The sequence below is a fragment of the Lissotriton vulgaris genome, chromosome 10, assembly GCF_964263255.1.
Source record: "Lissotriton vulgaris chromosome 10, aLisVul1.2, whole genome shotgun sequence".
NCBI lineage: Eukaryota > Metazoa > Chordata > Amphibia > Caudata > Salamandridae > Lissotriton > Lissotriton vulgaris.
The window spans coordinates 266,201,968-266,216,577 of NC_141698.1; the positions used below are offsets into that span (position 1 = coordinate 266,201,968).

The following is a 14,610-nucleotide window of genomic DNA, read 5'->3' on the forward strand; positions in this document are numbered from 1 at the left end:
CTTCTTCTCTCCTCTTTGGATTTAATAGGTGAATCTTTATGAGTTAAATTTTTTGCACAAATTTGTAGACATCAATTCTTACTTGTGTGTAATCATATTGGGGAGTCGGACAAAATGTTAGTCCTAGCTGAAGTACATGAGTTTCTCTATCTGTCAGAATCCGGTCTGACAGATTCAGTACTGTCTGCTTGGTTTCATCTTGTTCAATCTCCCTCCTTGTTTGCTGCATGTGACCACTTGCATTGGTCTTTCGCTACAGGCCTTTCTTTCCCCTTCTTGTTCTCCTTCCTTTCTTTTCTCCGGGGGATGTGTTCATGGAGCTGGTCGTTGTCTGATCCCACGTATTAATTAGTACTCTTGAAAAAAAGTTGTTGGTTTCTCAAGAGGTCTACTTTCTTTGTCTCTCAAAGACTGCTCTCCTTCTGATTGCTCCACCTCCGATTCTGAGGTGTCTTGTTGTGCCCTTGCTGGTTCTCTTGGGGTTTTTAGCTGTTGTCTTGGTGTGTCGTATTTTTTAGTGAATGTTAAAATTTGTCTACTTGCGTAATCCCGTTAGTCCTGCAAACATTTGCTTTGGTTTCTATGTTTGATTGATGCCTCGTAGTCATGAAACTCTTTTTCATTTGTTGCCTCAGTTCCTCACTCCATTTTGTATCCTTTTCACTAAGGATCTTTGACTCCAATTCCCTGATCTGGTCTTGTAATTTGGCACGGTCACTCCAAGCGTATTTTATGAGATTTTTCACCATGTCCTTGGTGACTTCTGCCATATATTCTGACCACTCTTTTGAGAGTGCTGGGTCTGGGCTCTAATACGAAGGGACGGTGTAGATTCTGAGACCACTGGGAATTCTTCCCACATCCAGGTATTTTTGCAAACTGGTTGCCTCCCACCACTTACGTATTTCTTTCTCATACGTTTCCTCTAATGAGGTGTAAAGGCTTTTTAATGTGATTTGTGCTCCTTTTTGTCTTGTGTTATCTCTACTAGTGCTTGTTCCCCTTGGCTTAGAGAACAGACTAGCTGCTACCTCCTCTCTCTCTGTGTCACTAAACATACTCCCCCCTCCGACACGAGAATTTTTGATAATGTATTTATTGATTCTTGCTCCAACGCGGTTGCTCACTAGTTCGGAATACACTCACCGCAGCAGCTTGGCTTGACTTCGTGTGTCGCAAACCCATGGCATCTTGCTGCTGCTTCCATGCTGCTCAGTAATTCCCTCGTGTTGTACGTCCCATCGGCTTCTCATACTCTCATGTAGCACTGTGGGGCTGACGGTGTCTTTCTTACAACAACAACGCCATTCCACTTGCGGTCGCTCCTCACACCGCAGGTGCCTGCCCAGCGCAAGGTGGTCTTGTGATATCAGTGCCTGCACCACAACTCTCCCATCCTCGGAGTTGCTTTCTGAAAGTGCGCGCTCTGGAGCCAATGTCAATTTCAAAATTAATGTATTCTCGTGTCAGACTGACAACAAACGCATTTCAGCTTTTCCGCTTTCCTCAGTGTCAGTTTCACATTGCAAATTGTGCATTTAAATAAAGTTTTACCCTACATCAAGTTCCAACCAGAAATTAGTGACAGCACCAAAATTATTTGCAAGTCAAAAAACTCTTTTCCTATGCAAACATGGATCTAATTAAAACTACCTGCTGGTGACCGCCAGTGAGAAACGCTATTACTTGGTCTACCGTTGTGCCCAAAACGGCTCCTTAATTATTTACAAACCAGAATTGATGTCTTCAAGTTCAAAAGAAAATCAAAACTGCTGAAAATGCACAATCTGTCAAAAACTTAAACCAACAGAGATTTTGGTAACATCAGCTCGAGAGGCAGAAATTACTATTGAGGAACTGGCCACATTAAGAACTTTGATTAAACTAGAGAACGAGAGAAACAGCAAATTTGAGTTAATTACTGAGCGTGACATAATCAATTAACTAAATTATAATATATGGGGCAATCATCAATGCCCTTTAAGCCTCTGTCAATACTGCAAAGGATGCGATCAATGTCTTCTATGATGTGATCACAGAAGGGGCCAAAAAATCCATATGGAAAAAACAACCAAAAAAGAAGGAAAACAACAGCATCCTTTATGAAATACTCAAATCTTATTAAGAAATGACAGCAAAATAAGGAAGTAATTGTAAGGAATTTGGATAAAGGAGGCAACTCAGTATTATGGCATCTGAATATGTACCTACATGAAGCTTGTAGCCAAATGAATGACAAAAGGTGTTATATTAAATGTAATCAAGAGGTCCTTATCCAGATTCAACTTGAGTACAGCAGGGAATTGGAGGGATAGTGGATGGTCTCATTACATTTGATGAGTTACAGTTCTTAAAAAATGACAATCCTAATACACCAGTCATGTATTTAATTCCAAAAATTCACAAGAATGCTTCAGTACCACCAGGGTGGCAAATAATTTCAGCCTAGGGCAGTTTGTTTTGAAAATACATCCAAGTACATAGACTTCATTCTGCAGGACTATGTGAAATATCTGCCCTCGCATGCAAAAGACAGTGAAGATTTTTCTGCGACAAATATATGATATGTCAATAGAGGACGATTATGTCTTAATCACACTTGAAGTATCATTGCAATATACTAACATCCTCAGACCATGAGGATGGCCTGAGGGCCATGAAATACTTTCTACAGAATAGAAAAATCAATCTCTATACTCAGATGATTTCTGCCATGGCTAGGAGATGTTTAGAAAGTAAATTTTTCTTGTTTGGAGGAGATCTCTTTCAGAAGATCTGGGGCACTGCAATGGGCACATGTTTCGTCTCCAGTTATGCATGCTTGCATGTGGGCTGGTGGGAGGAACGGGTGCTTCGTAGAGCCTATGGTTGAATCTGGGAAGAGCATGTGGTGTTGTGGTCTAGATTTATTGAAGACTTATTTATGGTGTGGAACGGTTCCATCGAATCAGCTGAAAATGTTGTACAAAATATCAATATGAATGAGTTGAATATGAGGTTTACTTATGAAATAAGTAAAAAGAATGTAACATTCCTTGATCTAGAAGTATTTGTGAGGAACAAAAAGTTAGAAACTGGGATGTACAGTAAACAACAGCCAGTAATACAATATTACACACCACTAGTTTTCCTCCAAAACACACAAAAATTAGTATCCCTTAAGGGGAAATGATCCGAGCAAGGGGACATTGTAGTACAGTCAATGACACAAAAATGCATGAAGGAAATGAAGAAGAGTGTAATATCTTGAATATGTATTTATGCTTCTGGGCTGAGCAGCAGGTAGGCTGCTATCTGGTTGGACTGCTATACTTGGATACCATCCTGCAACGAAGACTAATAAATAATCTTCATAAACTATACCTCGGCTGCCAGTCACTGATTACAATAGAGAGGTTTAAACAGAGAGGGTACAGTTTTCAAATAATTGAAGAGAATCACAGAGAGCAGCAAACAAACAGGAAAGGGAGGTGATCCTATTCCCCAAAAATATAAGAAAGAAAGCCACTTACAGTGTTCAGGATAATAAATTGGTGGCCTGATTAGACAAAACTGTCACATAGTAAAATCAGATTTTATCATTGGCACTCTTGTACCTAGGTGGCCACAAATGACTTACAGACATACTCCTTCACTTAAAGATGTACTAGAACGCGGCAGTCCAGAGGAAGTAGAAAGAAAAAGGTGGTTAAGGCCCAAACCAGGTTTTAAAAATGCATGAGATATAAAGCCTATAGTATAGGCAAAAATACGACAACTTATACATCACCCTTCAGTAGGCAACCAAAAATTATTACTGTTACATTTAATTGCAGAACGGACTCTGCTGTTTATGTTCTAACCTGTACATGTGGCCTAAGATACACAGGAAGTACTACACTACAAGTGTATAAAAGGATCCTACAGCATATGCATGCCATTACCAAAAATGATCTATCGTATCCGGAAACAAGGCACTGTGCAGTACATCATAATAGAGACCCTAACCAGATTTTGGATTTTGTGATTGATGTGATAGCACCTAACAGAAGAGGAGGGGACAGAGTGAAGAAGTTGAGGGTATCCATGTAATGTTGAAAATATGTCGTTTATGATAATCGATTACTCACAGCAGTTGTATGATGGTTTTGGTTTTGTTGTTATAAGTACTTGCAAACGGGGTTGACACAGTTAGCCGGAGGGTTTGAGCTTATGCTAAAATTATTTTTTTTAAACATAGAAATTCCATGACAAAAACAAAGGATAAAGTGACATTATAGTCAGGTGTTTACATGAGAAATGAACTAACCTTTAACAATGTATGGCTATGCACAGTAGGTGGTGGGCCGCAGTACCTCTGGCCAGGTCCATCAGCCAACCACCTGAACGTGACCTCCTCCCAACCTCCTGCAGCTGGCCACTCCCCACCAGATCTGACTTTGAATTGCCTCTGGTCAGATCCTGCACCGACCCTGTTCAGATGACCTGCACCCATCCTCCCACAGATGGCCAACCCCCATTGCACACTGTGCACAGCCTCTGTCAAGGCCTTGTGCCAAATGCCCATGAATGGCCAACCACCCTGCTGCTCCAAACCTTTGTCTCTATGCAGTATGCGGGTGGCAGCAGGCCTAGCCTCTGCACCTAACTCCAACCACCAGGGGACAGCCAACCCGCCTGTTCGGTACTGCCTCTAAATACTGGGCTCTTGGTTCTGAGTCAGCGCTAACATCTTTCGCATTGGCATGTTTGGAACTACTGTTAATTGCAGAGATAACCGGATTGCTTTCTTGTGTCTATGGTTGCTTGTATGGTGAATAGATGGTGCATGGTTAACATACCACAATTTGATGTGGAATGCCAGTTTCTAACATACACACATCTGTATCTATCTATGCACTAGTTGACATGTTTTCACTGAGTGCTGTTACCTTCACATTCATCCTCATTTCTCCATGAAATGTTACCTGTTCCTTATCCACTTCTGTATTTATGGGTGAGTGTAGCCCAGGTAACACAGCCACAGCCGGTCTCCACTCCCTCCTGACTTCTTTACTGCTTCTGAAGCCTCCATTCACCAGTCCTTTTGTCATGTCCTCAGCAAGTTCTGCCTAGATAATATAGCAGAGCAGACAAGAAGAGTTTGCCTTTAGTTATATAGGGAATACAGTACATCAGGATACATACTGAAAACCTTGTACGGCACCAAGGAGTTTCATTAATGTATAGAGGCATGAGGCACAGACCGATGATTGTAATAAGTCCCTGGAACTCCTGTGGCGCTTGCAATAATCATGATGCTCGTTTAATTCCTTATAATACATGAATCATCAAAACTATAAACAAATGAAACAAATATTAAATATTACATAAGTAACTTCTCTACCGCCACATATATTGGAAGCAATATTGAAAACAACTCATTGTGGACACAGTTAAAAATAGCGTCTCATCAGGGTGGAGCCAGTCGAGACTTAAAGATGGATACATTTATCTGAGGCTCCTGGCAGCAGCTCCTTTTTGTATCCTCTGGTAGTGCATCAAAGTGCAGTTTAACCTTAGGGGTCAATATTAGCAGCACTTCTCAGCAGGTGTTGAATATAGTTTTCTATGGTGCAACTGCACCAGGTAGTATTAGAGTGATTTGCATAAAAAGAATTTGAAAATATCTAAAACAATAAATAGAAGTAATATCTGAGTAAGTAAAAGTGAAAGTAGGTCTGAAGACTACAGAAAATTTGGTTAGTCACAATAATAGATCGGGAAAAATTATTTTAGTTGTTTCTAGAAAGATTGAAGGTCGGGTTGAGTTTTTAGTTTCTCTGGCAGCAATTTTCCATACGTTGTTTATTGCACCAGTTATTATAGCTTAGGACGTTTTGAATGTTGGCATTTATGGTATTTGCTTCACAGATACAATATCCTTTGAGATAGTAAGTAGCTTGGCCTAATACATACATTTTTATGAATTTTAGAGTAAAAGCCGCAGCACATATAAAAAGTGATTCTGATATCTAAGGGTGGCCAGTTTAAGTCTCTCAGGACCTGGGAGATGTGATTAACTTTTCTCTTGAATGCGATTAAACTGGCCATTGAAGTAAAGGAAGGATGTATTAGGGTACGATGGAATTAAGGAATGGCAACCACAAGGGCATTTCCAATGTCTAAGCAGGATCTAATTAGAGCACATGATCCTATTTTCACTTGGTGGCAGACCCTGTCTGTTTAGCTTAGCAATTGGAGATCGGTATTGCCTGCATGGGTGGTCAGGTTCTATGTTGCACCTTGCATTAGTGAATTAAGATGGTCCGTGTTTGCAACTATTAATGACTTTGCAATAATGTCCCTGAGTTCCACTGATAGATAATGTTGAATATTCCTAAGGACCTGAACAGAATAATTAGATGAAGCGACACCAGTGTTAATCCATAGACCTAAAGGTGTAAATAATCACTGATTGTGTTTTAAGTTTGTCAAGTCAAGTCAAGTCAAGTCAAAACAAGCTTTATTCGATTACATTTAAAATCATAAAAGCAGCAAGACAGCATATATTTAAAAATTGATTACAATGTAACAAAGTTCATAGGGTTAAAAAACATTCGAGGGTTCAAATCTGTCAGAGTGTCCAATGTACATAGATATAAAGGTTCACGTCAGTATAGTTCATACAGGGTATAAAAAAGTTAAAAATAGTTAAAAAGACAATAGCAGCGAATACAAGGATGGTGGGGTCACCCTTCCAGTTGCCTCGGGGATAGCGTCCTGGTCCTCGTACGCATAGCTGCGACCAGGAAGCTAGCAACCCCGAGGATTGTCCTGGTACTACCTAATAACTGGAGATAAAGTAGAGCCGGACGTACTTGGACAAAACCTGCGTCTCTTAAAATGGGTGCTAAAAACCTCATTCTACTCTCTTTGTAGTGGCTACAAAACATGACAAAATGCATGAGGGTTTGCTCAGAAAAATTATCGCAGCTACATGGGGTAGACTCATCAGGAACACCCCACACAGGGAAATCACCCAGGGAATATTGGATTATATTGAACCTGAATCTAATGAGCAAGTGGCGATGGAATGATCTGCTCACGATTTTTAGATAAGGTTCAATTTGGGGCGTAGTCAGAAGGAGAAAGTTGGCTCTAACTCTAGGTTTAGTTAGTTCTTTCTCCTCCCGTGTTTGGGATGCCCTCCTCATAAAGTTTTCTTTAATCCATTTCAGGTCTTCCTTAAGTATAGTGTTTAGGTGACTAAAAAGGTCAGGCCTGCCAAGTCTGCCCATCTCCCCATTCACGTATTCCAACCACGGAATCTTTGAGGCGTTATCCAAGGACATGCAGTCCCTAAGAATAGTATGGTTTAATGTGATGTCCTTGTTCAGCCAGGTTTTGGTCCAACATACTAGGGGCGCTAGTTGGAGCAAGTCAGTGATATATCCCAACCCTAACCCAGTGTGTATTGATAGGACTGGTGTAGATTGTGGAACACCCAATAAGGACCTAAGAAAGTGATTTTCTGCTGTCTGTAGTTTGCCACAGTGAGAGTAACCCCACAATGAAGCTCCATAGGAGGCTATAGATAAACATTTGGTTTTGTAAACCTTCAATAATGCCCCCATCGGTCGAGACCCAAGACGCTTAGCAAAACTCAAAAGTGCGGAGGTGGATCTGGTGATAGCTAAAGATTTCGCATCCACCTGAGGGGTCCATGAGCCCTTCTCTTCAAATATCACACCCAAGTAGGTAAACACTTGTACCCTCGAAATCCCCTCTTCACAGCAGCTAAAAGATTTCAACTTTTTTGGCCTAGGTCGTTTCCCTGCCAGCATGATATGTGATTTTTTGTTATTGACCAAGAGGTCTAAGGAAGTCATAAAGTGGCCAAATGCGTCGAGAAGCCTCTGTAACCCCACCCCTGTGCGGGCTAAGAGCACCGCGTCATCCGCGTAGAGGAGTACGGGTACTGCGAACCCCCCCACGTAGGGGATATCAGGTGTGGACCCCTCCAGGACTTTATCTAGGGAGTTAATATAAATGGTGAACAGAAGTGGGGCTAAAATACAGCCCTTCCTCACACCTCTTCTGGAACTAAAAGGTCTGGTGGTACTGCCTTCACGGTTAGTTCTAATGGTGGCTAATAGGTCTGCGTGAAGTGCGGCCAGGAAATCTACTAGAGGGGGATCAATCCCAATGCCAGCGAGTATGGCCCATAACTTGGCCCTATTGACCAAGTCAAAGGCCGAGGAGAGGTCCATAAAGGCCAGATATAAATGGCCCTCCTTTGCCATAGTGTATTTACTGACCAGCATGTGGAGATTCAAACACTGCTCTATTGTACCTTGTTTCTCTCTGAAACCATATTGCAGGTCAGAGAGCACCCCCTTCTCCTTAATGATATCGCCTAGTCTGTGTAGAATGACTCTGCCAAGAATCTTTACGGCAGAGTCGATTAGCAAGATCGGCCTGTAACAGGCCGGATCGGATCTGGAGCCCTTCTTAAATATAGGGATAATAGTTGAGGTGGACCAGGTTTTTGGGAATCCCGCTTTAACAGTTGAATTAAAACATTAGTTAAGATTTTGGCCCATAATGGTGACTGGGAGCTGTATAAATCTGCAGGGACACCGTCTGGTCCCGGGGCCTTATGTTTGGTCATTTCATCAATTGCCCTGATAACCTCAAATTCAGAAAAGGACAGAGGAGATGCTTCAGTCAAAGGCTGATGGAGATGGGGTGTAGCTGGCAGATCTTCGCTATTATATATTTTGCTAAAAAGATTCATCCAGGCATCCTCGAGTATCACACAATCCAGAACAGTGTTATTGGAGGTGGCAAAGTAAGAGTGATTTAAGATCATCCAGAATTGGGAACTGTCTCTCAGTACACTAACCGTTGTTAAGCTGTCCCAGGCCTCACTTTTTATTGTTTTTTTACGTGTCTCGGTAGCCTGCCTATATTCTTTTCTTAGCCGGCACACCAACTCCCTATCTCTTGGCTGCTGTTTAAGAGCCTGAAGGAGAGCATTATGTTTTTTTGAGCACTCCCTGTCAAACCATCTAGGGCTAGATGAATCCGCTTGTTTCTTTGTGGTCGTCAGGTCATGGCTGATTTGTGTGCATATAGAGGTGAAGGAACTAATGATGGCAGTGCTTTCAGATGTGCTGTCCGTGCAAATTGTAATGTTAGCTTGTCTGTTATGTAGAAGGTTGTCCATAAAGTTCTCCGGGACAACCTTTGCCCAATTTAATCTGCGGCCCCGCTCCCTAGGGACAAGGGTATCACCACGGTCCCCCAGACGCTCAACCTGGGTGACAATGTTGCTACCCATGTCCAGGGTCAAGACTACAGGATTGTGGTCACTGAAAGGGGAAGTACACACTTCATAGGCTACCACCATATCGATTAACCCGGGGGTAATGAAAATGTAATCGATAATTGTACTGGCATCCCTGCCTACAAAAGTCGGTGCCCTCTCATCTCCCCATGACCTTTCGGCCTCATATAAATTTAGATTTGCGAGTAGATCTTCCAAGTCCGCCCCCTGTGCAGTGTGCTCAAAGTGAGTACTGACAGCTCCCGGGTGGCCCAGTACCTCTTTGGCCAAACAACCCCAGCCACATGGGTGGACGTTAAAATCTCCCATTAACAGGAGATTAATGGGATGCAGATTTTAAGTTTGTCAAAACAGGGATCTGGTATCCAACTAACAACACAACAACTTAAGCGCAACATACGATTTGGGGGCTCTGGCAATTTCACTTTTGAATTACTGAAGCTATTTGGAACAGGGTTGTTATTCCTAAAATGCTTGTATGGAGGCATGTACATATGAATAAGAGAACACTAGCCACAATGTTCTTCGACATGTACTTTGTGTTTTGGAATACATCCGATAATCAATGACTATTTGCGTCATGTCTACTTCAGCATCTACAAACGTGGGTATAGGAGAAATACCTAAAACCACAAATTCAAATTGGATTCAGTCCAAGCATGGGAACAACAACGAACTTTACAGCATTTAATGTTTTAGTAGAGAAGGCCAAGCAAAGGAAATCCCAGCTATTTTTGTGTTTTGTAGATTTTAAATCCGCCTTCAATTGGGTCCCCTGAAATCACCTGTGGACGAAACTTAAGGATTTGGGCATTCCAGGAGATTTGTTGAGGGCAATAGCTCTGCTGCTCACAGACACCTCAGAGCAGGTCAAAATGGGTGATAGTGGACGTCTTACGAACAAAAGGGCATATTTACAAGCCACTATCACCACCGGAATGTCACTTTTTACCACAATACTGTGGTGATAGGGGCTTCACCTTACTTACAAGGTGGTGTAAAGCTACTTAACGTGGCCTAACAACGCCTTGTAAATAAGGCACCCTTTCACACTATACGTAGTGTGAAAGGGGTGGGCAATAGGTGTTACGATGGGCGGTCCACCTCAACACCCATTGATTTTGACGCTGCCCCATATTTACAAGAGCGGCGTAAATATGGGCCAGAGACAAAATTAAGATCAAGGAAAACCTGGCCTTAACAATGTGTTTTCTGTTTCTATCTGTGCTGCATTGTGCAGCACACTTACAAACAGCTAAATGCCATGAACGATTGTTTATATGTAGGAAGGTGCCCTTCCTGCAGATAAACAATCATAAAAAAATGGTGCTTTGCCACTTGTATGTGTGCTGTACAATACAGCACATGTAGGAATTACAAATAGGCATTTGTGATTGTTTATGTGCAGGAAGAGACACCTTCCTGCACATTATCATTCCCCTCAAAACAGGCACCCTTGCACTATAGTGCGAGGGTACCTGTGTTGATGCTAGGCAGCTTAATTTAGTGCCAGCACTAGGGGAAATATAGGGCTGCACTCAGGGGCGGCTCCTCCATTAGGGCAGAGGAGCGTTGCACCACTGCTTTCCAGCAGTGCGAGAAGCAGAAACATAAAATGGTAAAACTAACATTTTATGTTTCTGCTTCTCCAACAAAATACATTTAAAAAATAATAAAACTTAGCTTTCCGCCGCCGGCGGGTCCCGCGTCTTCTCTCCTACTTGTGTCCAACCTCAGGTCAGAAGAGGAAGCAGGCAGCGAGGCCCCCACCCCTAAGCCAATCACAATCCAATGGAGCGTTGTGATTAGTCTGAGCGCCGTGATATGGCGCATAGCCAGGGCTGTAAAGGTGGGCATGTTCTCCATGCAAGCTGCAGTGCAGCCTGCATGAAGAACAGGGGAGTGCATGACTGTTTTGGGTGGCCCAAGAGGGCTGAACAAACAGTCATTGCATGCAGCAGTGTCTACAACTCCTCCCCTGCAGCTCCGCCACGCCCCCTCATGCACTGCCGCAGCAGGAGGAAAAAATAAAATAATAATAATATTCCATTTTTATTATTATATTTTTTCCTTTCTTTGCTGCTCCTGGCATATGGCCATGTCTGAACTGGGGTGGTGGAGTGAGCTAAAGAATGATGATGGATTGAACCCAGATAAGTTGACTGGGGGTGAGTGTTTGATTTGCTTAAGCAATCCGTCCATTATCCCCTTTGGTATTGCTTTGTTCGCCCTAAGTTGGCAGGGTATGCCCCAGACATGGGTCCCTTGCTCACTCCGCCACTAGATTCAAGATAGCCTGGCTGATGAGGGTTATGAACCCAAAACCGGTCCCAGGATGCTTGTTTCCGGTCCAGAGAAGACATGGCTTGGCAGTTCGGGCTGGACTGTTCCCATGAGGCACAGGGTGAGACTGATTTGCATATGGCCATGTCTGAACTGGGGTGGTGGAGTGAGCTAAAGAATGATGATGGATTAAACCCAGATCAGTTGACTGGGGGTGAGTGTTTGATTTGCTCAAGCGCTCTGTCCATCATCCCCTTTGGTATCGCCATATTTACAAGAGCGGTGTAAATATGGGGCAGAGCCAAAATTAAGATCAAGGAAAACTTGGTCTTAACAACGTGTTTTCTGTTTCTATCTGTGCTGCATTGTGCAGCACACTTAGAAACAGCTAAACGTCATGAATGGGGATTTGTCACTTGTCTGTGTGCTGCCCAATACAGCACATGTAGGAATTACAAATAGGCATTTGTGATTGTTCATGTGCAGGGAGAGACACCTTCCTGCACATTATCATTCCCCTCAACGCAGGCACCCTTGCACTATAGTGCAAGGGTACGTGTGTTGATGCTAGGCAGCTTAAATTAGTGCCAGCGGTAGGGGAAACATAGGGCTGCGCTCAGGGGCGGCTCCTCCGTTAGGGCAGAGGAGTGTTGCACCACTGCTTTCTCGCAGTGCGAGAAGCAGAAACCTAAAATGGTAAAACTACCATTTCATGTTTCTACTTCTCGAACAAAATAAATTAAAAAAAATAATAAAACTTAGCTTTCTGCCGCCGGCGGGTCCCACGTCTTCTCTCCTGCTTGTGTCCAATCTCAGGTCAGAAGAGGAAGCAGGCAGCGAGGCCCCCACCCCTAAGCCAATCACAATCAAATGGAGCGTTCTGATTGGTTTGAGCGCTGTGATATGGCTCTCAGCCAGGGCTGTAAAGGTGGGCATGTTCGTGCAAGCTGCAGTGCTGCCTGCATAAAGAGCAGGGGAGTGCATGACTGTTTTGGGCGCCCAAGAGGGCTGACCAAAACAGTCATTGCACTCAGGAGTGTCTACCACTCCTCCCCTGCAGCTCCACCCCACCCACTCATGCACTGTCGCAGCAGGAGGACAAAATAAAATGATAATAACATTCCATTATTATTATTTTATTTATTCCTTTCTTTGCTGCTCCTGGCAGTAGGGGCGACACTCCTCCGCCTAAGCGGTAGAGCCGCCACTGCCAGGCAATCGAGGAGCAAGCCATTCAGGAACCAGCATTGGAAAAGATGCCTTTAATTGAACAACAAACTCCTCTACACGCTTGCTGCTTCCGCAAACTGATAAAATGCCCTCGCAGGAAGGAGCCATGTCTTGACCAGTGTTTTAAATGGGCCGGTAGTCACCAGTATTGAGGACTGATACTTCTCATTTTTATTGCTCTTGGTACCGGCACTTCTCTGCTGCCAATGAGAGTACCGGTACTCATCAAAGGTAGGCTGATTGTTGCTGGTGCTCACGAGCACGAACAAGGCTGTCTGACCGCCAAAGCGTCTCTAGCCCAAGCTGAGCCACCTTTAAACAACCCAGCAGGGCTCACTTGCATAATGTCCGGTGTTCCCCACCACGCTTTGTTTGACAGAGCAGGGTCCATTCAGGCCCTGAGCTGTCAATCACTTTCACACGATGGTGTGTATTTGTGCACACACTCGAATCCAATAGCAGCAATTAAGAAAGCCGCGGCGATAAGGAGTGTAAAATGGCCTTTATCCCACCTATACCTCGATATTCCATCTTCAATATTGAGGGCACACACCTTTGATCATAAGATGGGGCAAAAAGTACAATAGATCCAAAGGCTAGTTATTTAACCAGTTCAATTGAATAAGTGAGGTAAGTGATTGTAGAGCACTGGAAAGTAGTATATTAGTCAAGAACAGTGGGTGCTGGCTACGGTGGTTTGTCATCTACCTTTGGTTTACATTTTGAGCAGAATAGAGTCCCAGTCAGTTAATGTATTTGGCTTCTTAATGCAGTAATTTTTGAGGTTATAACAGCAGTTTATGCCTGTGCGCATTTATAGAGCTCAGTTTCCCGTTTGTAATTAATGCGCATCAGGCAACTTCCAATAATTGCAATGGCTCTTTAAGCCACCGGAAGAGCCAAAACAATTAACATGCAGCTCATACCACTAGCCTTGGGCCTAAGTAGTAGACCTAGAAGACAAATCTTGACTTCTATCAAAAGTAATTTGCCTAGTAAATTCAAAACCAGTTACATTGCCCCAAAAAGTTGCGATACTTGGACATAACCAAACCATTTATTAAAATGTCCCTTCAGAGTTATGACATCTTGGGCAGGCACTAGTGGTATGGGGGAAATTATATGTAAATTCGACAGTGTGTGGTCGTTAAAATGTATATAGTTGAATTGTAAAAACATTAGCCTAGCATTCCAGGTGCTTTTCCTAAAACATCTGAGAGTGAAAGCCATTCTGTGTCTTTTAGATCTAGCGATAAGTCAGTCTCCCAGCAGTTTTTTAAGATATTTAGGTCCTTATTCAGAACAGGTCTAATAGATTTTAAATGTTACAAACCATTTGGCGACCAACACCCCATGTCAAAACTATTTGCACAGTACGATCTATTTCAGGTTCCTTAAGAGAAGGGCCTCATTGAGATCCAAATGCTCTTTTCACGGCACTATTTATTAAAAGTTGACTTGGTGGTTTGCTACATTCTTGATGCAACTCATTAAAGGATATGAAGCACCCAGAGTTATAGAGCTGGCCAACATGTATTATAGTGGCCAACTTGCTTGTTAGGTTAATACGAGCCTTGATTTGGTAGAACCTATAAATGGCCAAGAGAGCAATTTCAGGGCATATGCAGTGTGTTGTGTGCCAACAGTGTCAAGCCACTACCAAAAGACAGCGTGTATCAATAAAATGCCACATATCCCCAAAAAGTGGTACACTGACAAAAAAACAACACTCAAAATATCCCCATACAAAAATATCGGGGATAAATATCGATGTCATTAAAATAGTT

At 42.9% G+C, this 14,610-nt stretch overlaps 1 protein-coding gene across 5 annotated transcripts in view; it reads right to left on the reverse strand.

Annotated features, from left to right (window-relative positions):
• Positions 1–14,610, reverse strand: part of LOC147685095 (uncharacterized) — a 402,851-nt gene that overhangs the window by 111,987 nt on the left and 276,254 nt on the right. For 3 of the 5 annotated variants that reach the window (XM_086940981.1, XM_086940978.1, XM_086940980.1), the window contains one exon: positions 4,911–5,090. In XM_086940981.1, coding sequence (XP_086797107.1) covers positions 4,911–5,090 — 180 coding nt within the window. The remainder of the gene's footprint in view (positions 1–4,910; positions 5,091–14,610) is intronic. The other 2 variants (XM_086940983.1, XM_086940979.1) reach the window with 1 other exon arrangement.